The following is a 25,281-nucleotide window of genomic DNA, read 5'->3' as shown; positions in this document are numbered from 1 at the left end:
TCAATCTATTGCATAAAGAGAAAGAGCAAAGATAAAACCGACACCACATTTGGGTTTCAGTCAGCACTGAAAGAGAATACCCAAGAGAAGCCGAGCACCAAACTGCATTCCACTAATTAGTCTACACTAGATGTTCTAGAGCAGATTTAGACAAGTGCACAAAACCAAAAGAGCATCTCGAAGGAGGAGACAGATGCGGGGGGGGGGATTACTTTCAGTGCAAAGTACTCTAGTCTCCATATAGTCTGGGGTAGGGAAGGTGTAACAATTGTCCATATTTTAAGAGGGAAAAAAAGTGTCACAATAGCCTCTGCAAAAAAACTCTACAATTCAAAAGGTGACTGACATTCTCTCTCTTTCACCCTCAACGCCCCGCACAAGTCATTACGATCACCCAAGACTGGAAAATTCCACACCAGTGGAGCACAGCAGTACTCATTAGTCCCACATCAAAGACTGATCTACACTTACCATCTCATTTAAAAAGGAACGGATTTTGTTGGAGTCGAAGGGGTTAAACAGCGTACTACTCACCCTCCTTAGTTTCTCCTGTTCCCTGAGTGAAGAGCAGCTGGTACTGTTTGTTTGGCAGGTTGGCAGGAAACACTTTATTCATAGCTGGACTGAAACAGAAAAGAACAAATCAATCCAATACATGTCCCAAGTTTTATTTAAGAGCTCCATTTATAACTTTATTAATGGAAACAGCTCAATATTATTGCAAATCTTGGTTTTCAAATTTACGACAGCGCTTTAATTTCTTTTCAGTTGCCAGAGTCCCCTGTGGCCATGCTCTGACTACAGCCAATATCTTTCAGTCATCATCAATGCTGGTCAGACAGCTATTGAGAGGAGCACAAGAATGGCCGAGGAATGACTCTCCACCTGATCAGACACCCAGCACAACAGTGCCAGCTGCACAATACAATGGGGGAAATGCAGGTTCAATATTACCAGTCTGCGCCGCCATATGGTAAAAGCTTCCAACAAGTCGCACTCGACTTTTGTTACGAAAATTTAAATAGCAGCAATTCTCGACACCTCAGGTGAATTTACCCAGTGGTTCAGCCATACAGACCAGGAAACCACCGTGTTCAATCCTCAGTCTGTGGGCAGCTGGTTCCCTGCTGGGGCAGCAATGGCACTACACTTGGCCTCAGCGAGCCGGGTTAGGAACCAGAGGAGTTCCAGCTCCAGATTGCTATCTAGTGACACCTGCTGGAAGTGTGAGCATGTTATGTTTGATTTAGAAAAGTAGGGAGCTCAGCTGTGTGCTGCCCCCCAGTGTTAAATAGCTTACGTGTTGAGGGCGAGGGGAAATTGATGAGAAAAAAATGTAAACAGGTGCAATCGTAAAATATCATTTCTTTTTTTTTTATATAGAAACTGGAATTTAAACATCACAAGCTCCCTCAATAATTCAGTTGGTTACTGCAGCACCAGTGGGGAACTAAACAGTATAGACCAAGGAGGGCTTGGTCATCGTCCTCCCCGATTTGTTCAGTTGTCAGATTTCATTAAGGGTGATAGAATTCTTGCCCCTCCCCAGGACTCCTGAAAGAGGGGGTGGGGGCAGAAAAAGGGTTCGTTATCAACATTCCCTCCAAGGTGCGCGATCGCGCAGTAATGGGAAAGGTCCCGTGCAGGCCGCTCACCGGCTTCTCAATTATAAATATCGCACGTGTGGAAATTTAAAGGGACCGCGCACTTAAAGAAACAGGCCGCACAGAACGAAGCGCAGCTTACAGGAAACATGGTTGTCACTGTCCCATGTGTGGTTATTGGGTAAAGACAGGAACAGGCTTAGCGGTGATGGCATTTGGAGTCAAATGGCCGATTGGCTTACACTTAAAATATGGCTACTTGGGTGAAGTACTGAAAGGTGCCGAGCACCCGTGAATCTGTAGAGGAGCAGCTCAAAGAGGAAGCAAAGCTACAGAATAACATTGAGCAAGGAGAGAAAAATAAACACAATTAAATCAAAACTCCTAAACCTGGGCTGCTCCCACACACCTTCCGCCATCCAGATACAGTGGGCATCATTGGATGGTTGAGAGCAGGCACGCCACTGTTTCACAAACAAGGAAGCTTGAGGTGAAACGTGGAAGAGCAAAAAAATTCGAAATTGGAACCCGTTTATATTCTAATTAGTAGCAAGCTTGATTGATCTCCTTTTAAACTCAAAAAAGATTAAAAACGACTCTGGGGCAGAGATCACAGCACATAAAAAGTGATACACACACTAAGTAATATAAAATCATGGCCAATGCGGTCTCCTGGACTAAACTTGATCACCTGAAGGGGCGGAGGGGAATTTTCTAGACTTTGTTCCCCAATTTGGCTTTAGATGTTTTCTCTCTCTCATGAGATTACATGGCTGCTAAAGTGTGTGTTTTTTTTTTTTAATTTGTTCATGGGATGTGGGCATCGCTGGCAAGGCCAGCATTTATTGCCCATCCCTAATTGCCCTCGAGAAGGTGGTGGTGAGCTTCAGTAAGATGGAGAGTGAAGTATTTGACTCAGAGACTAGGGTCCTGAATTTAAATAAAGGAAACTACGATGGTATGAGGCGCGAGTTGGGTAGGATTGATTGGGGAATGTTACTCAAAGGGTTGACGGTGGATAGGCAATGGCAAACATTTAAAGATCGCATAGATGAACTACAGAATTTGTTCATCCCTGTTTGGCATAAAAATAAAACAAAAAGGGTGACTCAACCGTGGCTAACAAGGGAAATCAGGGATAGCATAAGATCCAAGGAGAGGACATATAAATTGGCCAGAAAAAGCAGCAAACCTGAGGATTGGGAGCAGTTTAGGATTCAGCAAAGGAGGACAAAGGGATTAATTAAGAGGGGGGAAATAGAGTATGAGAGTAAGCTTTCAGGGAACATAAAAACTGACTGTAAAAGCTTCTATAGATATGTGAAGAGAAAAAGATTGGTGAAGTCAAGCGTAGGTCCCTTGCAGTCAGAATCAGGGGAATTTATAATGGGGAACAAAGAAATGGCAGACCAATTAAATACATACTTTGGTTCTGTCTTCACAAAGGAGGACACAAATATCCTCCCAGAGATGTCGGGGAACATACGGTCTAGTGAGAGGGAGGAACTGAATGAAATCAGTATTTGTAGGGAAATGGTGTTAGGGAAATTGACGGGATTGAAGGCCGATAAATCCCCAGGGCCTGATCATCTACATCCTAGGGTACTTAAGGAAGTGTCCCTAGAAATAGTAGATGCATTGCTGGTCATCTTCCAAAATTCTATAGACTCTTGAACAGTTCCCATGGATTGGAGGGTAGCTAATGTTACCCCACTATTCAAAAAAGGTGGTAGAGAGAAAACAGGGAATTATAGACCAGTAAGCCTGACATCAGTAGTGGGGAAAATGCTAGAGTCCATTATAAAAGATGTAATAGCAGAGCACTTGGAAAACAGTGACAGGATCGGACAAAGTCAACATGGATTTACAAAAGGTAAATCGTGCTTGACTAATCTACTGGAATTTTTTGAGGATGTAAGTGGTACAATGGAGAAGGGAGAACCAGTGGATGTGGTGTATTTGGACTTTCAGAATGCTTTCGATAAGGTCCCGCATAAGAGATTAGCGTGTAAAGTTAAGGCACATGGGATTGGGGGAAAGGTGAATTGGGAGGACTCGTAAAAATCAACATTTCATTGTGCAGTACACACGTCTGCTGCATATATGACAAATAAAATTGAATTGAATTGGTACTGACTTTGGGTAGAGAACTGGTTGGCAGACAGGAAGCAAAGAGTTGGAATAAACGGGTCTTTTTCCGAGTGGCAGGCAGTGACTAGTGGGGTACCGCAGGGATACATCCTAGGACCCCAGCTATTCACAATATATATTAATGATCTGGACGAGGGAACTAGATGTAATATCTCCAAGTTTGCAGACGACACAAAGCTGGGTGGGCGTGTGTGCTGTGAGGAGGATGCCGAGAAACTCCAGTATGATTTGGACAGGTTGGGTTATTGCGCAGATGCAGTATAATGAGGATAAATGCGAGGTTATCCACTTTGGTGGCAAAAACAGGAAGGCAGATTATTTGAATGGCAATAGATTGGGAGAAGGGAAAGTGCAACGAGACCTGGGTGTCCTTGTGCACCATTCGCTGAAGGTAAGCATGCAGGTGCAGCAGGCGGTTAAGAAGGTGATGTGCCTTCAATAACCACAAAACTAGAAGTTATAAACTTTAACAAGTTGGCTTTTAATCACTAAGATCAGAGCTAACATCTCAACACACTGACTGGCTCGCAGGAATGAGTCATAAAGATCCTGGGATCTTTATGTAAGAGAAGTCAGGGGTGGAGCCAAGAGCCAAGACCTGGAACATTCCAGGTTAGTCGGGAAAGAGGAAGTGAAACTATACACCGTGTGGGGGAGGGTAATATACATGAGTGCAAAACGAATACAGGCAAGCCAAACACATTTCATTACATTCACCCCTTCTTTAGATTTAGTCCATCGGGGTGATGTTTCTTAAAAGTTGGTATAAGTGAGTCTGTCAGGAGGTTTTGCGGCTCTCAGTGATCGGCGCAAAGCCGGTTGGGGTGCCTCTAGGGGAGTGGATTGGTTCCTCCGCTGTCCGGGCCTCCGCAGTGTCTTCCAGGTTATCTGCAGTGTCCTCCAGGTTATAGTTGGGTATTGATACCTCTGGGCGTCCTGTCTCTTTTTGGTGTAGGTCTTCCTCGGGTAGTCTCTCATCGTTCTCTCCGCTCCCCGAGGGAGCGAGGTCTTTTATGGAAACAGTGTCCTCTCGCCCGTCAGAGTATTCGATATAGGCGTACTGAGGGTTTGCATGGAGGAGCTGTACCTTTTCCACAAGGGGATCCGTTTTATGGCCTCTCACGTGCTTCCGCAATAGTACTGTCCCCGGAGACGTCAGCCACGCGGGTAGAGATATGCCCGAGGTAGATTTCCGGGGGAAAACGAACATCTTTTCGTGAGGGGTAGCGTTAGTGGCTGTACATAACAGAGACCTTATGGAGTGGAGCACGTCTGGGAGGACTTCCTGCCAGCGGCTGGTCGGAAGGCCTTTTGACTTTAAGGCTAACGTGACAGCCTTCCAAACAGTAGCATTCTCCCTTTCCACTTGCCCATTACCCCGGGGGTTGTAGCTAGTGGTTCTGCTAGTGGCTATCCCCTTTGAGAGCAAGAACTGGCGCAGTTCGTCACTCATAAATGACGTCCCCCTATCGCTGTGTATGTAGTTCGGCATGCCAAACATGCAGAATAGATTACCGAGACACTTCATGACCGTGGCACTGGTCATGTCTGGGCAGGGAATGGCGAAGGGGAAGCAGGAATATTCATCGATGATATTGAGGAAGTATACGTTACGGTCGGCAGAGGGAAGGGGTCCCTTGAAGTCCAGACTTAGGCGCTCGAATGGCCGTGTGGCTTTGATAAGGTGTGCACGGTCAGGCCTGTAGAAACGAGGCTTGCATTCCGCACAGATGCGGCAGGCTCTGGTCATTGCCCTGACCTCCTCGATGGAGTGGGGCAGATTGCGGGACTTTATAAAATGGTATAGTCGGGTGACCCCTGGGTGACAGAGGTCGTTGTGGAGACCCTGTAATTTGTCCGTATGAATGCTGGCACACATTCCCCGCGATAGGGCGTCTGGGGGTTCATTAAGGGCTCCCGGCCTGTACATAATATCATAGTCGAACGTGGATAGTTCGATCCTCCACCTGAGTATTTTGTCATTCTTGATTTTCCCCCTTTGTTTGTTATTAAACATAAAAGCCACCGACCGCTGGTCGGTGAGCAGGGTGAAACGTTTGCCGGCTAGGTAGTGTCTCCAGTGCTGCACTGCCTCCACTATAGCCTGTGCCTCCTTCTCGACAGAAGAGTGCCTGATTTCAGGTCCCTGAAGGGTTCGGGAGAAGAAGGCCACAGGTCTCCCAGCCTGATTGAGGGTCGCAGCTAAAGCAAAGTCTGACGCATCGCTTTCGACTTGAAAGGGAATGCTTTCGTCCACTGCACACAGTGCAGCCCTTTCAATGTCCTGTTTGATACTGGTGAAAGCCTCCTGAGCTTCAGCTGATAGTGGGAAGGACGTCAATTTAATGAGGGGTCGGGCCTTATCAGAGTAATTGGGCACCCATTGGGCATAATACGAAAAAAATCCCAGGCACCTTTTTAAGGCTTCGGGATTGTGTGGCAGGGGCAGTTCCTTTAGGGGGCGTAATCGGTCAGGGTCCGGTCCAATTACCCCATCTTCCACCACACAGCAGAGGATACAGAGACGGGTTGTGTTGAAGACACATTTGTCTTCGTTGTAGGTTAGATTCAGCTTTAGGGCAGTTTTTAAAAATCTCGCAAGATTTAGATCGCGGTCTTGCTGGTTGTGCCCGCAGATAGTGACATTGTCCAGATAGGGGTAGGTAGCTTGTAGTTTATTCTCGTCAACCATGCGGTCCATCTCACGTTGGAAGACCGAGACCCCATTTGTTACCCCGAAGGGCACTCTGAGAAAATGGTAGAGGCGTCCGTTCGCCTCGAAGGCGGTGTATGGGCGGTCCTCCGTTCTAATGGGGAGCTGGTGATACGCGGATTTGAGGTCGATAGTCGAGAAGACTCGGTATTGCGCGATCTGGTTGACCATTTCTGATATGCGGGGTAAAGGGTAGGCGTCCAGCTGGGTATAAATATTAACAGTCTGGCTGTAGTCAATTACCATCCGTTTCTTTTCGCTATTTTTAACTATGACTACTTGGGCACACCACGGACTGGTACGGCATTCAATAATGCCTTCCCGCAGGAGTCTGTCCACTTCCGTCTTGATAAAGTGTCTGTCTTCCAGACTGTACTGTCTACTTTTGGTCGCTATGGGCCTACAGTTCGGAGCGAGATTAGCGAATAAAGAGGGCGGGCTGATTTTTAAGGTTGATAGGCCACAGACTGCGAGTGGCGGCTGGGACCCGCCATATGCTAGCGTGACACTTTCGTGGTGGCACTGGAAGTCCAGGCCCAAGAATACATTAACACAGAGTTCTGGCATCACGAGGAGTTTAAAATCCTTGTAGTCCGTGCCTTTTACAGTCAGTGTTGCCACACAGTAGCCCAAAATGTCCGAAGTGTGGGGCTTAGCAGCCATAGCAATTCTGCTCCGTGTAGGGGTTACCGTTAAAGAGTGCCGCCGTACCAGGCTAGGGTGGATAAAACTCTCGGTACTCCCACAGTCAATTAAACATTTCATTAAATTCCCGTTTACCTGCATGTCCATCATGGATTTTGTCAATGGGTGTGGCCTGGATTGATCCACCGTGATCGAAGCCACTGTTGGGCCCTGAGCGGCCGTTGAGTCGGGAAAAGATGGCGGATCCCAAGATGGCGGCCCGCACAGCACGCACGAGGCGGTGACGGAGTTGGAAATCGGATTCCCCCTGCAGACTTTGCTAAAATGCCCCTTTTTCTTACATTTGAAGCATGTAGCGTCCTTCGCTGGGCATCGTTGTCTGGGGTGCTTGGCCTGGTCGCAGAAGTAGCATTTCGGGCCTCGAGACATTGCCGCTGTAGTAGGACTCCTGGGTGAACTTCTGTGTGGGGACTCCGGCGGTGTGGAGCTGGTCTGAGACCTGGATGGGGAAGATGGCTGATTCCAAGATGGCGGCCCGCTCGGCGCGCACGAGGCGGTGAGGGCCGCATGGCCGGAAGAATAAGAGTCAGAGTTTTTCTGGGCCACGTCCAGCGATCGCGCAGTGGCCACTGCCTTTTTTAAGTCCAGGGCCTCCTTCTCCAGCAGTCTCTGCCGGATATAATTCGATTTGAGGCCCGTGATGAAGGAATCGCGGACCAATTCGTCAGAGTACGCGTTGGCCGTCACGGCCTTGCAGTTACAGTCCCGGACCAAGTCCTTTAGGCCCTGTAAGAAATCGTCCATTGATTCCTCAGGTCGCTGCCTGCGTGTAGCCAGCAGATGTCTGGCGTACACTTCGTTTACTGGCCTCTGGTATTGGGCCTTCAGGATAGTGATGGCCTCCGTGTAAGAGGTGGCGTCCCGGATGAACGAATAAATCCGATGATTAACGCGAGTAGTCAGTAGACTCAGTTTATCTACCTCGCTAGCGGATGAGGCCCTCGCGAAGAGTTCGAAGCATTTGAGCCAGTGTCCAAATTGATTTGATGCTTCAGCAGAATGTGGATCCAAGTCCAGACGCTCTGGTTTTAGGAGTCGATCCATCCTAGTATTCTTTAGTGATTAAAATTGATGTGCCTTCAATAACCACAAAACTAGAAGTTATAGACTTTAACAAGTTGGCTTTTAATCACTAAGATCAGAGCTAACATCTCAACACACTGACTGGCTCGCAGGAATGAGTCATAAAGATCCTGGGATCTTTATGTAAGAGAAGTCAGGGGTGGAGCCAAGAACCAAGACCTGGAACATTCCCGGTTAGTCGGGAAAGAGGAAGTGAAACTATACACCGTGTGGGGGAGGGTAATATACACGAGTGCAAAACGAATACAGGCAAGCCAAACACATTTCATTACAGAAGGCAAATGGTATGTTGGCCTTCGTAGCGAGAGGGTTCGAGTACAGGAACAAGGATGTCTTGCTGCAGTTGTACAGGGCCTTGGTGAGACCACACCTTTTGAGTATTGTGTGCAGTTTTGGTCGCCTTATCGGAGGAAGGATGTTCTTGCCATGGAGTGCAGCAAAGATTCACCAGGCTGATACCTGGGATGGCAGGAATGACGTATGAGGAGATTGGGTTGATTGGGCTTACACTCGCTGGAGTTTAGAAGAATGAGAGGGGATCTCATTGAAACTTATAAAATTCTAACAGGACTAGACAGACTCGATGCAGGAAGGATGTTCCCGATGGCCGGGGAGTCCAGAACCAGGGGTCACAGTCTAAGGATAAGGGGTAAGCCATTTAGGACAGAGATGAGGAGGAATTTCTTCACCCAGAGAGTGGTGAACCTGTGGAATTCTCTACCACAGAAGGCAGTTGAGGCCACTTCATTAAATGTATTCAAGAAGGAGTTAGATATATTTCTTAAGGCTAAAGGGATCAAGGGATATAGGGAGAAGGCAGGGACAGGGTACTGAGTTTGGATGATCAGCCATGATCTCATTGAATGGCAGAGCAGGCTCGAGGTGCTGAATGGCCTACTCCTATCTTCTATGTTTCTTGAACCGCTGTAGTCCATGTGCTGAAGGTACTCCCACAGTGCTGTCAGGGAGAGAGTTCCAGGATTTAGACCCAGCGACTATGAAGGCACAGTGATATATTTCCAAGTCAGGATGGTGTGTGACTTGGAGGTGATGGTGTTCCCATGCGCCTGCTGCCCTTGTCCTTCTAGATCACAGGTTTGGGAGGTGCTGTCGAAGAACGGTAAGCTTAAGGATTCACGACTGTGTGGGGCAGGGCTGATGGAACAGTTGATCTTTTCTTGTCCATCATTTTTGTATATTCTTTCCAGCAGTCCACAATCAGGAATACAAGGATAAAGGGGAAGGGAGAATTTGAGAGTAAATCCAACTACTTCACGGATTAAAGGATTTGAATTTATATGGTGCCTTCCATGTCTTGAGGATACACGTGCAATACATTACTTTTGAAGTGTAGTTACTAGGGTTGCGAAGGGGTGGAAAGTTTCCAGTAAATTTCCACAGGAAGTTTAGCTTGGGAATTTTGCCCAAAAAAGCACATTTTTTTTTCCCCCCCACAGGTCCTCTCTTAAAATTACTAACAAAGATGAAATCTTAATTATTAAAGACTTTCTTAATCAATATATATGTTTATCTTCTTACTTGGCTTGTTTTAATAATTAAAAGTTTTGTGTGTGACTGTGAACAAGTGTGTCCTGATTGGTTGGATGAGTGGATGAGCGATTCGCTCCCTCTATTGGTGATGTAGCGTCGTGCATGCACAGGTCAAGCTTCCATCACATGGAGCATCAGGAAAAATTTACTCACCCTGTTGCAATCGTGCTGATCGACCACAGTTCAACAGAGATGAATGCCCTTGATTTCTCTGCAGAGAATAATGCCACGTTTACCGTCGGATGTGTGGAAGCATTTTACCCCAGGCATTAAAGATGGAAAGACTGTGTTCATGTGCAAACACTCTACAAAGCCATATGTAAAGAATGCCACAAAGATGCAGCAGCATTTATCCAAATGCAACAACTTCACTCAAAGCTCACAGCAGTCAGCCCAGAGTTCCTCTGCTTCCATTCAAGAAGATGATGGTTCACATTCAGCATCAGGCTCCTTATCATCAGCAACTCCTGGCCCACTTGGCAGGTTCTTTGATACAATGGATAACCATAGCCAGAAGAATGCAGACGAGTGCCTTGCTCTAGCTGTATATGTGACAGGCTCACCCCTCATGCTCACAGCCAATGTGTACTGGAAGAGATTTTTCAATGTTATTCGCCCTGCATACTGTCCTCCCATCAGACATGCTTTGTCTACTTATTTGCTGGAGGCCGAGTATAACAGTCCAAGGAAAGCTCAAAGACACGATAGAGATGGCAGACTGTGTTGCAGTTATCTCAGATGGGTGGTCAAATGTACGAGGGGAGGGCATCATAAACTACATTGTCTCCACTCCTCTCCATGCCTGTGCTCTTGAAGAACACTGGAAGGACAACAGACACACAGGCACATACATTGCTGATGAGCTGAAAGCGGTCATCAACGATCTTGGATCACAAAAGGTCTTTGCAGTAGTTACTGACAATGCTGCGAATATGAAGGCTGCTTGGGCTCAAGTGGAGGAGGCCTACCGTCATATTATGTCTATTGGGTGCGCAGCTCATGGGCTTAACCTGCTCCTCAAGGACATCATGGGTTTGAGAACCATGGAAACACTGTACAAGAGAGCCAAGCAAGTTGTTAAGTATGTCAGGGGAAAACAAGTAGTTGCAGCAACCTACAACTCTAAGCAAACGACAAAGAACAAGAACACCACACTGAAGCTGCCCAGCAACACTAGATGGGGTGGTGTTGTCATAATGTACAACAGCCTTCTGGAGGGTAAGGAGTCGCTGCAAGAAATGGCAATATCCCAGTCTGGGGATATGGAAACCACCATCAAGAAAATACTGCTGGATGATGTGTTTTGGGAGAGAGTGGTTAGCAGCCTTAAACTACTCTCACCAGTAGCATCTGCAATTGCTCAGATTGAAGGAGATGACGCTGTCTTGTCAGATGTTCTCAGGCTTTTTGCTGATTTAAAAGAACAAATCAGCATGGCCCTACCCACATCCCTGCTGCTCAAAGCAGAGAAGAAGGCAATTGTTCAATTCATACAGACGCATCAAGAATTTTGTGTTAAGCCGATTCATGCTGCAGCATACATGCTGGACCCAAAGCATGTTGGGAGACCAATACTTTCTGGAGAACAGATCAACAGCGCTTAGTGTGATTTCTACCCTCACGCCACCTCAATCTGGACGTGGGCAAAGTTCTGGGAAGTCTGGCAAAGTTCTCTACCAAGCAAGGTCTTTGGAATGGGGACGGGATATGGGAATCATGCAAGCATATCAGCGCACATACCTGGTGGAAGGGACTTTGTGCATCGGAGGCCCTGTCACCCATTGCATCGGTGATACTCCAAATCCCACCTTCATCAGCGGCCTCTGAACGAAACTGGTCACTTTTTGGGAATACGCATACAAAGGTGCGCAACAGGCTGACTAACAATAGAGTGGAGAAACTGGTGGCTATCCGGGCGAACCTACAACTTATTGAGCCAGATACAGAAGTGTCCACCACACAGCTAGACACTGACACAGAGGAGGAAATGGACACGTCAGAGAATCAGGAGGAGCAATGAGGAGTAGAAGACTCATGAGTAGAAGACTCAAAGGGACAAAATAATGACAAATTACAGGCTAAATAAGCTGACGCTCTTTTTATTTTATTTTAGATGGGTCTTTTTTGTGGGGGTTCAATAAAGTTCAAAATTATAACCTAAATAAAGTTTTGAAAGCCTGTTTTTATTTGTATGGAACAGTATGTCTATTTTGATGACAAAGATAATATAAGGGTCAGAGACAAAAACCATCAGTGTGCAAAAAAACTCAAAATTCCCATAAATTCCCAAAAATTCCCATGGAAAGTTTCCTCTTAAAAATTCCTGGAATTTTGCAACCCTAGTAGTTACTGGTTATGTAAATATAAGCAAATGCAACAGCTAATTTGCACACAGCCACGTGCTGATAAGCAGCAAATGACCAGCTAATATGTTTTGGGAGTGTTGATTGAATGATAAGTTTTGGCCAGGTGACCAACTGAATCCTGCTCTTCTTCAAATAGTGCCATGGGATCTTTTGCATCTGCCTGAACAGATCAATGAGGCCTCAGTTGAAAGAAAAAGAACTTGCATTTATATAGCACCTTACACGAACTCAGACGTCCCAAAGCACTTTACAACCAATGAAGTACTTTTTGAAGTGTAGTCACTGTTGTAATGTAGGAAACGCGGCAGCCAATTTTCGCACAGCAAGCTCCCACAAAGACGACTATGATCTCCGCACTCCCTTAATACCGCATCGAATTGTCAGCCGACAATTATGTGCTCAAGTCCTGGAGTGGGGCTTGAACCTACAACTTTATGATCCAGAGGCAAAAGTGCTATGAACCAAGCCAGACCGACAGCAGGAACAAGAGAAAGCCAAAAAGGAAATTTTAGAAGGGGCAGCGCACAGGATCAACTCGGACCATTTTTCACATCTCTCCTGCTTTGTTTCTTTCCTCCCTAGAGATGCAATAATTATGCTCTGCAAATAGTGCGTGGTTGTCAGGAAAATTGCAGCTCATTAGTAGCAATCTACTGTTAATGCAAAAACTGTCGGGAGCTGAACATTTTAAGTACTTTCTTCCAGACTAGTTTTTCCTATAATCAAGCATTTCTTATTTACGCCCTCTCCACCAAATTTTTAAAAATTCTAAAAGGATAATCACCTCAGCTGTTCTCGTGCGCCTAAAAGTACTGAAGTACGAGTAAAGGTACTAAAAGGGCTCGGACCCGGCTACTGCTGAAGCCGAGGAGCAGGCAGCCTCCTCACACTCAGCCAGGAAATGCAGGGAACCCAAAAATGAGGGGGTTTTAATTCACAATGCCGTGGGAAGCCTCTCATGTCTTCCTTCTCCTGATACAGGTAGAGGATGTTGAAGGAAAAGATTCAGCAAGGCTAAGTGGTTTAAGTGAGAGTTAGAACATAGGAACAGGAGCAAGGCCATTCAGCCCCTCGAGCCTGTTCCTCCATTCAGTCAGATCGTAGCTGATCCGCATCCGAACTCTGTCTACCCGCCTGTTCCAAAGGTCAAGCCCGTGGCAACGTATTCAGCTGTTTAATAGGACAAGTGATAAATGTTCCCCCTATCGGGAGGTCCCGCGCAGGCCGCTCACAAGCTGCTGCCGCGGGAAGATACCGTGCATGCGCGGCCTTGCAGCAAATTTAAAGGGACCGCGCACAGAAAAAAAAATTAGAGATAACATTGCAAGTGATTTGTCACAGTGAAATATTGCACAGCAAATTCTGTACTTATTGCATGTAGTTCTATTTGATGCCCCAATATGGCAATTTTTCATAAAAAAGGCTGGTTTCTGAGCAGATCTGAACAGTAACAAATTATTTGCTACAACAAATCACTTCCCTTACTAATCGTGCAAATAGAGGGAGGCCATAAATTACACAAAAAAATATGCAATGGGGTACATTTTCCTCCATGCAGTAATGCTAGCAAAAAAAATTGGCAAGAGTATAAAGTATGGAAAACATACATACATATAGATATAATAAGGGGGAACCAGTGGATGTGGTGTATTTGGATTTTCAGAAGGCATTCAATAAGGTGCCACACAAGAGATTATTAAACAGAATTAGGGCTCATGGGATTAGGGGTAATATACTAGCATGGATTGAGGATTGGTTATTGAACAGAAAACAGAGTAGGAATAAATGGGTCATTTTCGGGTTGGCAGGCTGCAACTATTGGGGTACCGCAAGGATCAGTGCTTGGGCCTCAGCTATTCACAATCTACATCAGTGATTTCGATGAGGGGACCAAATGTGATATATCCAAGTTTGCTGGGTGGGAATGTAAGTTTTGTGACAGAGACAAGAGGCTCGAAGGGTATATATATGAATATGAAGGGTATATAGACAAGCTAAGTGAGTGGGCAAGAACATGGCAAATGGAATATAATGTGGAGAAATGTGAAGTTATCCACTTTGGTAGGAAAATAGAAAAGCAGAGTTTTTTTGAAATGGTGAGAGATTGGGAAATGTCGGTGTTCAGAGGGTGTCTGCGTACACGAATCATTGAAAGTTAGCATGCAGGTACAGCAAGCAATTAGGAAAGCAAATGGTATGTTGGCCTTTATTACAAGAGGATCTGAGTATAAGAGTAAAGATGTCTTACTGCAATTATATAGGGCCCTGGGGAGACCACACCTGGAGTATTGTGTACAGTTTTGGTCTCCTTACCTAAGGAAGGATCTACTTGCCATAGAGGGAGTGCAACGAAGGTTCACCAGACTGGTTCCCGGGATGGGGGGGGATTGTCCGATGAGGAGAGATTGAGTAGACTTGGCCTATATTCTCTAGAGTTTAGAAGAATAAGAGGTGATTTCATTGAAACATACAAAATTCTTACAGGGCTTGACTGGGTAGATGCAGGGAGGATGTTTCCCCTGGCTGGGGAGTCTAGAACCAGGGGTCACAGTCTCAGAATAAGGGGTCGGCCATTTAGGACTGAGATGAGGAGAAATTTCTTCACCCAGAGAGTAGTGAATCTTTGGAATTCTCTACCCCAGAGGGCTGTGGAGGCTCAGTTGTTGAGTATATTCAAGACAGAGATCGATAGATTTTTGGATATTAAGGGAATCAAGGGATATGGGGATAGTGCAGAAAAGTGGAGTTGAGGTAGAAGATCAGCCATGATCTTATTGAATGGCAGAGCAGGCTCAAGGAGCCAAATGGCTGACTCCTGCTCCTATTTCTTATGTTCTTATAAACACAATATAAATGAAATATCATTACAGAATAGTAGAGGCCTTGGAAGTGCTTAATCAGGCAGTAACCCACTGAGGGATTGTCACACTGCCAAAAATAACCGAGTAGCTTGCAAGTGTCTTCTGGACCTGAAAAAAACAGATCACTCCACTATCTTATTTAAGATGTACGTCTTTTTGCCATTAATAGTCAGCAATGTGCTGACCAGTGATCTTCACACACCATCAGTGATGGCATTCCATTCATCAATTCACGCGTGCAGATACCATTATTGCAGATTTATCCTGAAATAATCCGCCATTGATTAAAAGGAAATTATATATCTGGTACAGCATACTAACTCTAAACTTATTTATATTATATATTCAAGCACTAATTTTCCATAGTTTAATCTCTATGAACAATGAAATATATCAATGAAACATGAAACAAAATTTTTAATTTGGGAAATAAGGTTACACATCACTTGCAGTCAGATTTCCCAGATTTCCAATTTATTAAGAACTAGTTTTCAACCGGATCCTTTGGGAAGCAAATGCTGATCCTCTAATATAAATAACCCTTATAACTCCCAAAAGAACCCACCAGTCTCCAACTTCCCTTTTAGAAAGATGTTTGCACCAACAGTGCAACATTGTAGGATTTGCAAAACAAACAAATCAAAAAAACAGGCTTACCCAAAGGTTTGGTGGGTAAATGCGTAGGTTAATGTGGTAGTGAAGCACTAGGAATATTTCAGGCTCTCCGGTCTGTGCGGAGTTAGCCGATTGGGACTGGCACGGTGGTACAGGTGCTGCCAACTGGCTTAACGGTCTGGGTTTTGGGAAAGAAAGCGCAGCCATTCTGCTCGCTATCCAGTGCCTCCTGCTGGAAGGTGCATGTGTATGGATCTCAGGCAAGGACAAGATCAGGCTCTGCTGTGATTGCCCCGCAACCTCCTGCCCCTACATAGGCAAATAACCTGCAGAGACTCACTGTCTCAGGTCACACTTGAAGAAAGCCACTTGGATGAAGTACAGAGGGAGGGGATGGGGGGGGGGGGGGGGGGGGGAGAGGGGCGAGGCGATTGCCTTCCGTGGACGCATCCCAGTTCAAGTCAGCTTACTGGGGGGTGGGGGGGCAAAGGAAATCTAAAATACACAAAAAGCAATCAGTGTTGGGGATGGGCACCTAACTAACATTTCTCGGGTCCAAGGAGCTCCAGAGCATGAAGTGTTGGCAATGTCCTAATTTTCTCCTGTCAGCTTACATTTCAACAAGGGTGGGGGGAGCGTAGTCAAATTTCACTACATACAGGTTGATCAAAAATTCCGGATGACGGAGAGGGTTATCTACCGAGATTATTTTTAACAAAGAAAAATTTAAAAAATCAAGAAATGTGCAGTATACAGTAATTGGGTACTCACCTACAGAATGTTGTGTTAAATGGATGGTGGAAGATGCTTGATTAAGTACAGTACTGCCAGTTGAGAGTAATGCAATGCAATGACTACCAGCAGCGTGGGAGACACACAGTACCCCTGTAAAATGGCAGATCAGAAGAGACTACCGGCAGCGCGGGAGAGTCAGACTCCTGTTATTGAGGTGTTCGGACTTCCGACAGCGCCAAGAGGCCGAGCAGTGGCAGTTTGGAGAACTACCCCCATTGACTAACTCGGCCACTGTGGGAGACTCGGACTCGGACTCAGCAACATTGCCGGTTATTGAGGTGTTGTTTTCGGAGTGAGAGTTTTGCCGGTTAATAGAGAATTCCGGATATTTAGGTGCCGTTTAAACAAGAGTTTCCTGTAGCTTGAAATCCTTTATTTCCTTAAACCCTCACCTGTGTCCCCAGTTTTACACCTAATTTCCTTCAAGTATGTGCTTTTGCTATCCAACACCAACACCTCTGATGTCCACTTATTTCATGACCTTGTTACCAGTTATAGGAACAGGAGCAGTCATTTAGCCCCTCGAGCCTATTCCGCCATTCAATGAGATCAAGCTTATCTGTGACCGAGCTCCATATGGGGCCTTTATAACCCTTAATAATACCTTTGTTTAACAAAAAAAATCTATCAATCTCAGATTTTAAATTAACAATTGACCCAGCATCAACTGCCCTTTGTGGAAGAGTTCCAAACTTCTACCAGCGTGTAAGTGCTGTACAAAGTTATACCTTCTGCTACTCTATGTAATGGACCACTTGCTCTAAATAACCAGATTTTTTTTAAAAACGCACTACCAGACAATAAAAAAAGTCGACTCGCGTACAACAACAAATTACAAACAGCCCATGGGGCATTTTACCAATCTATTCCCTGCCTCCTTCCTATGACCCCAGCACGAGAACATTTTCCCCCAATATTCCAGTCAGCTAAATCAGCCACAGAGATCTTTATAGGACAATTACTTGTGAAAGATAGAGTTAAACTAAATGTTGACACACACTAAAAAGAAAAGACTTGCATTTGTACAGCGCTTTTCACAACCTCAGGATGCCCCAAAGTGCTTTACAGCCAATGAAGTACTTTTGAAGTGTAGCCACTGTTGTAATGTAGGAAATGCGGCAGCCAATTGCGCACAGCAAGCTCCCACACACAGCAATGTGATAATGAGCAGATCATCTGTTTCAGTGATGTTGATTGAGGGACACATATTGGCCAAGACACCAGGGATAACTCCCCTGCTCTTCAAAATAGTGCCATGGGATCTTTTATGTCCACCTGAGAGAGCAGACGGGGCCTCGGTTTAACGTCTCATCTGAAAGACGGAACCTCCGACAGTGCAGCATTCCCTCAGCACTGCACTGGAGTGTCGGCCTAGATTTTTGTGCTCAAGTCTCTGGAGTGGGACTTGAACCCACAACCTTCTGACTCAGGCAAGGGTGATACCCACTAAGCCATACATATTTTTACACAGCAAATTGGTTTGCTTTTCTTCTACAGGATCCTTCTCTTTGAATAGTAAAAAGGACCACATACCTTAAAGTGTGAGACAAAGCCAATATACCCAGTATGAAAAAATACAAGGATAAGAGCAAGTTGATGTACTCTTGAGAAAATATCTGAAAACAAAAAATGCTACAATTAGTTTAGTAAATATAGTACAATGCTATTATTGCTACAGGTGGCATAGTGGTTAGCACTGTTGCCTCACAGCGCCAGGGACCCGGGTTCGAATCCGGCCTCGGGCGACTGTCTGTGTGGAGTTTGCACATTCTCCCCGTGTTTGCGTGGGTTTCCTCCGGGTGCTCCGGTTTCCTCCCACAGTCCAAAGATGTGCGGGTTAGGTTGATTGGCCATGATAAAAATTGACCCTTAGTGTTAGGGGGATTAAATACGTGGGGTTACGGGGTTAGGGTGGGATATGTGTTGGTGTAGGGGTTACGGGGATCGGGTGGGATATGTGTCGGTGCAGGCTCGATGGGCCGAAGTGGCCTCTATCTGCACTGTGGGGTTTCTGTGATTCTGTGAGAAGAGGATGATGAAAATCAAGGTTCTGCACATCGATTGGTGACATTTGAAGAGTCAGCTATTTTAGAGGGGGCGAGAAGAGAGACTGAAAATTGAAGGATAATGTGTTATGCAAACTAGGACCAACTTACTTTGAAAAAAAGATAAAGGCCAAACAGTGTGCAGCTGGCAATGATGGGGAACCTGGCTGCATCTCGACTTGTAATGGTCTCTGGCATATCGGAGGAATTCTGCAGTGCAAAACAGAAAGCAGTTAAGAATCAAAGTATACTGTACCATTGCTCTACAGTCAGCCGGAGTACATAATAGATGTTCAGGTTAATCAGATCATTTCTTTTTGTAGGTATCGTAACTAAAGGCAAAATGAAGCTGAAGCCAAGTACTTCTCGCCAGGAGATATTTTTGAATTTTTGCTTTGTAGGGATTGCAATAACAGCAGTCGTCCGTGGAATATGTTTAACTCCCAGCCAAGTAAATAAGCTCAAACCCACCGTGTTTAAAACATGGGAAAGGGAAAGGGAGAGTCAGATTCCATTCCATCCAACCCTAGATAATTGGGATTCCAAGATTTTACACACTTGTTCATGTGAGTGCTGTAACAAAACACACCAGAACAGAAGGCAGACAGCAAACAAAGGTCCAGTAAACTGGAGTAACAGCAGAAAATGCTGGAAATACTCAGGTCAGGCAGCATCTGTGGAGAGAAGAGCCAGAGTAAACGTTTCAGTCATCAACCTCAAACGTTAACCGTTTCCCGCTCCACAGATGCTGCCTGACCCGCTGAGAATTTCCAGCATTTTCTCTTTTTATTTCAGATTTCCAGCATCTGCAGTATTTTGCTTTTGTATCCAGTAAACTGGAGCCTTATAATATGCAACGCTCAAGTCTTTCGCCACGAGGTAACAGTTAGGGAATTCGTTTTCTACCCTGCTATTCGTACAAATGCTACAAGGAAAAAATCTTCCAGTTACTTTCCTCTTTACCCCAATAAATGAGTTTACATTGTCCCATGTAGCATCGCTGCAGATGGAACGGTCACAAGTCAGTTTTGCCTAAAATAATGACACTCAATATGGACACTACGTGCTAGGACCTTGCCATTACTTACTTTTCAGTAAGGGGCACAGTGAGCAAGATCAAGCTGCTACCACAATCAGTTTTAGTGTGGTGTTTTAATGCGCAAACAAGCTACATGGGACACGTCATAAATATTCTTAAACTGCAAAAAGAAAAACCATACAGGGGTAAGGAGCTTGTCAAGGAGTTCAAAACTGAAGATTAGCTGGGGTACCAGGCAACGCTCCCGCAGCGGTCTGCTCTCTGGCTGCTACAGGGAAGAAACTGTGCATGCGTGAAAATTTGAATGGGTCGCGCACCAAAAAAAAAAAATAGGGGGAACATTGGTACCAGGTTTTCCTGATAAATGAGCTGACGCATCTGTTTGGCAAAGGCAGGAGCATATGGCACAGCAGTGCTGCAAACACAAAGCAAACATCAACTTTCAAGAAGACCATAAATTGGCATTGGCAGGACTAGGGAAATCTCAATCCCATCCTACCGGCTAGGAAAGCTGTTTGGATACAATAGTTCAGTATAGGTAGAAATAAACTACATACCCGGTTGACAAAATCAATCAACATAAAAGAAGTGTTCTAAGGCAGTGGGATAGTAGCACATTTGTGCTCCAGTATGAGGGTTTCCTAGTTTCCCCCCTCCCTAACTTGGCCACAATGAACCTCAGCACTCCTTGAAAGAAAGACTTGCATTTATTTGGCGTCTTTCACGACCACCGGACATCCCAAAATACTTTACAGCCAATGAACTACATTTTTTTTTGAAGTGTAGTCGCCATTGTAATGTAGGAAACATGGCAGCCAATTTGTGCACAGGAAGCTCCCACAAACAGCAATGTGATAATGACCAGAGAGCAAAAGCGGCCTTCATTTAACGTCTCATCTGAAAGACGGCACCTCCGACAGCGCAGCACTCTCTCAGCACTGCACTGCAGTTTCAGCCGAGATTTTTGTGCTCACGTCTCTGGAGTGGGACTTGAACCCACAACCTTCAGACTCAGAGGAGAGGTTGCCACCAACTGAGCCACTGCTTTGGATAGTTTCTTTAAAGAGCTAGCACAGACATGACTGGTCAAATGGCCTCTTGCTGTGCTGTATGATTTTACAATTCCTCTGAAGTTATCAGAACAAACTCCAAAATGCACTCCAGCCCTAAGGAATCTTGGACAACAGCTTTAACGTTTATTCTCCAGACTAGTGACCACTGCACCAATTACAGAATTCATAGATATAGATTACATATTGCAACTCTTCTTTACATTTAGTTCCATAAAACTTGATGGAAAATATACAACTAATTGAGACACCAGTTTAATTCTTCTTACCATGCATTACCATTTCTTCTGATGCCACCTACTAGATTTGAAATATATATTCAACTTGAAATATGAAAAATGCACAGAATATATTTACAAACAATTCTTGATAAATAATTAATGCTGAAGAAACTAGCACACAAGTTTCCCCCAAACTAGGCAAGGCAGATAAATAAGAATATATTTATAAAAATAGATAGTTAAATAATTAAGAGACGAGAGAGGAGATAGAGAAATAGAATCATAGAATAGTACAGCAAGGAGGAGGCCATCAAGTCCGTGCCAGCTCTCAAAGATCAATCCAGTTAGTCCCACTCCCCCATTCTTTCCCTATATCCCTACAATATTTTCTCCTTCAAGTATTTATCCAATTCCCTTTTGAAGGCGACTATTGAATCGGTTTCTACCACCCTATCAGGCAGTGCATTCCAAATCCTAACCACTCGCTGCGTAAAAAAGTTTTTCCTCATGTCGTCCCTGGTTGTTTTGCCAATCACCGTAAACTTGAGCCCTCTGGTTATCGACACTTCAGCCTTCGGAAACAGTTCGGATTTTAAACACTTCCATCAAATCTCCTCTTAGCCTTCTCTGTTCCGAGGAGAATGCCCCAGCTTCACCAGTCTATCCATGTAACTGTAATCCCTCCTCCCTGGAACCATTCTAGTCATTCTTCTGTACCCTCCCCAAAGCAGTCGCGTCCTTCCTAAAATGCAGTGCCCAGAATTGGACACACTGTAGCTGGGGTCAGACTAGTGTTTTATATAGGTTCAGCTTAACTTCCTAGCTTTTGTACTCTATGCCTTGTCCAGGATCCCATATGCTTTATTAACTGCTTCGTTAACCTGTCCTGCCCTGCCACCTTCCATGAGAGAAAGATATCTCCTGCCCAGTAGGAAACTTTTATCATGTGTTATTTACTTCAGCATTAATTATTTACAAATGTTTCTTGAGAAGTGTGTGTAAATGAAATATACTGTATATACGCATATACAGTTTAAGAACATGATCCCTACTCTCCAAGCACAGCCCGTTGTTCAGACTCCCCGTCAGCTGTGGCTCAGTTGGTAACGCGCTCACCTCTAAGTGAGAAGGTTGTGGGTTCAAGTCCCACTCCAAGGACATGACCACGAAAATCTAGGCTGACACTCCCAGTGCAGTGCTGAGGGAGTGCTGCACTGTCGGAGGTGCCGTCTTTCGGGTGAGACGTTAAACCGAGGCCCTATCTGCTCTCTCAGGTAGACGTGAAAGATCCCATGGCATGATTTCAAAGAAGAGCGGGGGAAGTTATCCCTGGTGTCCTGAGGCCAATATTTATCCCTCAATCAACATCACTAAAAACAGATTATCTGGTCATTATCACATTGCTGTTTGTGGGAGCTTGCTGTGCGCAAATTGGCTGCCACGTTTCCAACATTACAACAGTGACTCCACTTCAAAAAAGTAATTCATTGGTTGTGAAGCGCTTTGGGGCGTCCTGTGGTCATGAAAGGCGCTATATAAATGTAAGTCTTTCTTTTTTCTCTTTGTATCACTACTCATGCTGAGAATAGTTGGGTTACTCACAAAGGCATGGGAACCATTCTGAACATTCAGTAACGTTTGCAGATCCCAACAAGTACAGGAAACTCTTTTTTATCCGGCACCGACGGGACCGGCGTGGTGCCGGTTTATCAAAAAGTCCGGATTACAGAGAGGTATAGTAAAAGGCACGAGAGCTCTGTACACAGCAACAAATCCAGGCTTCCCTGTTGCTTAGCAACAAGTGCAGGAACCCCGGTTACACAACCACAGATCCAGGAACGGCCACGAATATGAAGTAAAACTTACCTGAACCTACTCCTGAATTTTGCCGGTTAACAGAGATTTCCAGTTATTTAGGTGCCGGTAAATCGAGAGTTTCCTGTATTAAGATGTTGCTATGTGCTGATAATCCACAGCAATTTTAAAAAAGACTTCCATTTCTATAGTGCCCTCCACGACGACCGGACTCCCCAAAGCGCGTTGCAGCCTATTATTAAGTACTTTTTCAATAATAGCAAAATCCTGCAGATGCTGGAAATCTGAAATAAACACAGAAAATGCTGTAAACACTCAACAGGTCAGGCCGCATCTGTGGAGAGAGAAACAGAGTTGACGTCAGGTCAGGCAGCACCCTGATTAATGCTGTCTGATCTGCTGAGTGTTTCCAGCATTTTCTGTTGTTATTTAAGTACTTTTTGAAGTGTAGTCGCTGTTGTAATGTAGTAAACGCGGCAGCCAATTTGCACACAGCAAGCTCCCACAAACAGCAATGTGATAACAACCAGATAATCTGTTTTTAGTGATGTTGGTTGAGGGATAAATATTGGCCAGAACACCAGGGATAACTCCCATTGCTCTTCAAGATAGTGGACATGAGATCTTTTACTTCCAGCCGAGATCGCAAACGGGGCCTCGGTTGAACGTCTCATCCGAAAGCTGGCACCTCAGACAGCGCAGCACTTCCCTCGGAGCGTCAGCCTGGACTTCAGCGCTCAAGTCTCCGGAGTGGGGATTGCGAACCCCCAACCGTCTGACTCAGAGGCAAGGGCGCGACACACTGAGCAGCTCGCTTAATTATTGGAATTCAACCGTTGCAAGAGGAAAAAAAGCGCAGGTATAAAGGCGAGTCTTGGCTTTCTTCACCCATCCAGCCCGCTGTTGCCGTAGGTGGTCCAGTTACATAAAAACATAGAAGATAGGAGCAGGAGTAGGCCATTCGGCCCCTCGAGCCTGCTCTGCCATTCAATGAGATCATGGTTGATCATCCAAATTCAGTACCCGGTCCCTGCTTTCTCCCCATATCCCTTGATCCCTTTAGCCTTAAGAAATATATCCAACTCCTTCTTGAATATATTTAACGAATTGGCCTCAACTGCCTTCTGTGGTAGAGAATTCCACAGGTTCACCACTCTCTGGGTGAAGAAATTCCCCCTCATCTCAGTCCCAAATGGCCTACCCCTTATCCTTAGACTGTGACCCCTGGTTCTGGATTTCCTGAACATCGGGAACATCCTTCCTGCATCTAGTCTGTCCAGTCCTGCCAGAATTTTATAACTTTCAATGAGATCCCCTCTCATTCTTCTAAACTCCAACGAGTACAAGCCCAATCGACCCAATCTCTCCTCAAACGTTATTCCTGCCATCCCAGGTATCAGCCTGGTGATTCTTCGCTGAACTCCCTCCATGGCAAGAACATCCTTCCTCAGATAAGGCGACCAAAACTGCACACACACACAAAAAAAATACCATTTTTCTATCAATGTATTTCTCCATATATCTTACCTTAGACTTGGCACAGTTGACAGAGCGCAGGGCCCCGAAGAAGATGGGCAGCAGGGCCATCAGCACCAGGCTCCCGTAGGCCACGGCCGTCCCTTCGGGGGTGGCCACGAACTTGGCGGTGGCATTAGCAGCGGCGGCGGCCGCCGCCTCGGTGGCGTTAAGGGTGGCGTTAACGGTACTGTCGGCCATCAGCGGGCTCTCTCCCTCCGCCATGTTCTTTTTCTCTCTCTCTCCCGGTAACCAGAGCCTGAACGGCCACGTTTCCTTAACAGCCGGCGGCGGACGTGACGTACCGTTCCCCCCTTTCGACGACGTCACGTCGCAGAGCGAACCGGAGGTTCCGTCTCCGCCCTAGCAACCGGGCCAGCTGTGCCTAGCAACCGCCCAGGGCCTGTCTTGAGTTTTATTTCCCCAAAATAAGGATACCATTTTTCTATCCATATATTTCTCCATATCTTTCACTTCACTCAACGCCTATCTGCCCAAGGATTTCTTGCACTGAGCTTTTCAACAGCAAAGCTGAGCTGGGTTTCCAAACCCATTGAAATGAAATAGAAACATGAAAATTACTGGGAGCACTCAGCAGGTCTGCGGAGAGAGAAGTGAGTTTTAACGTTTCAGGTCGTTGACCGTTCCTCAGAACTGGAAAATGTTAAAAAAAGGTGTAACGTGTTTTAAGCAAATTCAGGGGCAGGTAAAGGGGGGAGGTGGGGAAAGAACAAAATGGAAGGTCTGCGATAAGGTGGAAGGCAGGAGAGATTAAATGATAAAAGGGATGACGGTGCAAGGTGTATTATTATTGTAATACAAAAGCAAAATACTGCAGATGATGGAAAACTGAAATTAAAACCAGAAAAAGCTGGACATACTTAGCAGGTCAGGCAGCATCTGTGGAGAGAGAAAGAGTTAACGGTTCAAGTCAATGACCTTTCGTCAGTTCGTCAGTTTTTATTGGTTGTGCCCCTTTAAGAAGGGGGCATATGCTTACCTCTAAATTGGTGATGGCAATTGCCATCTGTTATGTCGGTACCTTTCTACCTAGACACAATTTAGGACTCAGAGATTCAAACATGAAGTGCTTTATTTGAAGGAAAGGAAGTTCTGGAAAGTTCCAAACAAA

General features: G+C 45.4%; 1 protein-coding gene across 2 annotated transcripts in view; it reads right to left on the bottom strand.

Moving 5' to 3' along the window:
* The window catches only part of hm13 (histocompatibility (minor) 13), an 82,855-nt gene extending 57,878 nt beyond the window's left edge, over positions 1-24,977 (bottom strand). Inside the window, exons 1-4 of one of the 2 annotated variants that reach the window (XM_086005774.1) lie at positions 24,162-24,977; positions 18,601-18,699; positions 17,978-18,060; positions 535-623 (exon numbers count right to left, since the gene is read on the bottom strand). In XM_086005774.1, coding sequence (XP_085861900.1) covers positions 535-623; positions 17,978-18,060; positions 18,601-18,699; positions 24,162-24,374 — 484 coding nt within the window. In that variant the 5' untranslated portion in view covers positions 24,375-24,977. The remainder of the gene's footprint in view (positions 1-534; positions 624-17,977; positions 18,061-18,600; positions 18,700-24,161) is intronic. The other variant, XM_086005775.1, reaches the window with a different exon arrangement.
* Positions 24,978-25,281: the final 304 nt, after the last annotated feature.

The sequence above is a fragment of the Somniosus microcephalus genome, chromosome 13 (genome assembly GCF_052327205.1).
Source record: "Somniosus microcephalus isolate GS21.2 chromosome 13, FLI_Smic_1.0, whole genome shotgun sequence".
Classification (NCBI taxonomy): domain Eukaryota; kingdom Metazoa; phylum Chordata; class Chondrichthyes; order Squaliformes; family Somniosidae; genus Somniosus; species Somniosus microcephalus.
This window is presented reverse-complemented; position numbering and strand designations above follow the sequence as displayed.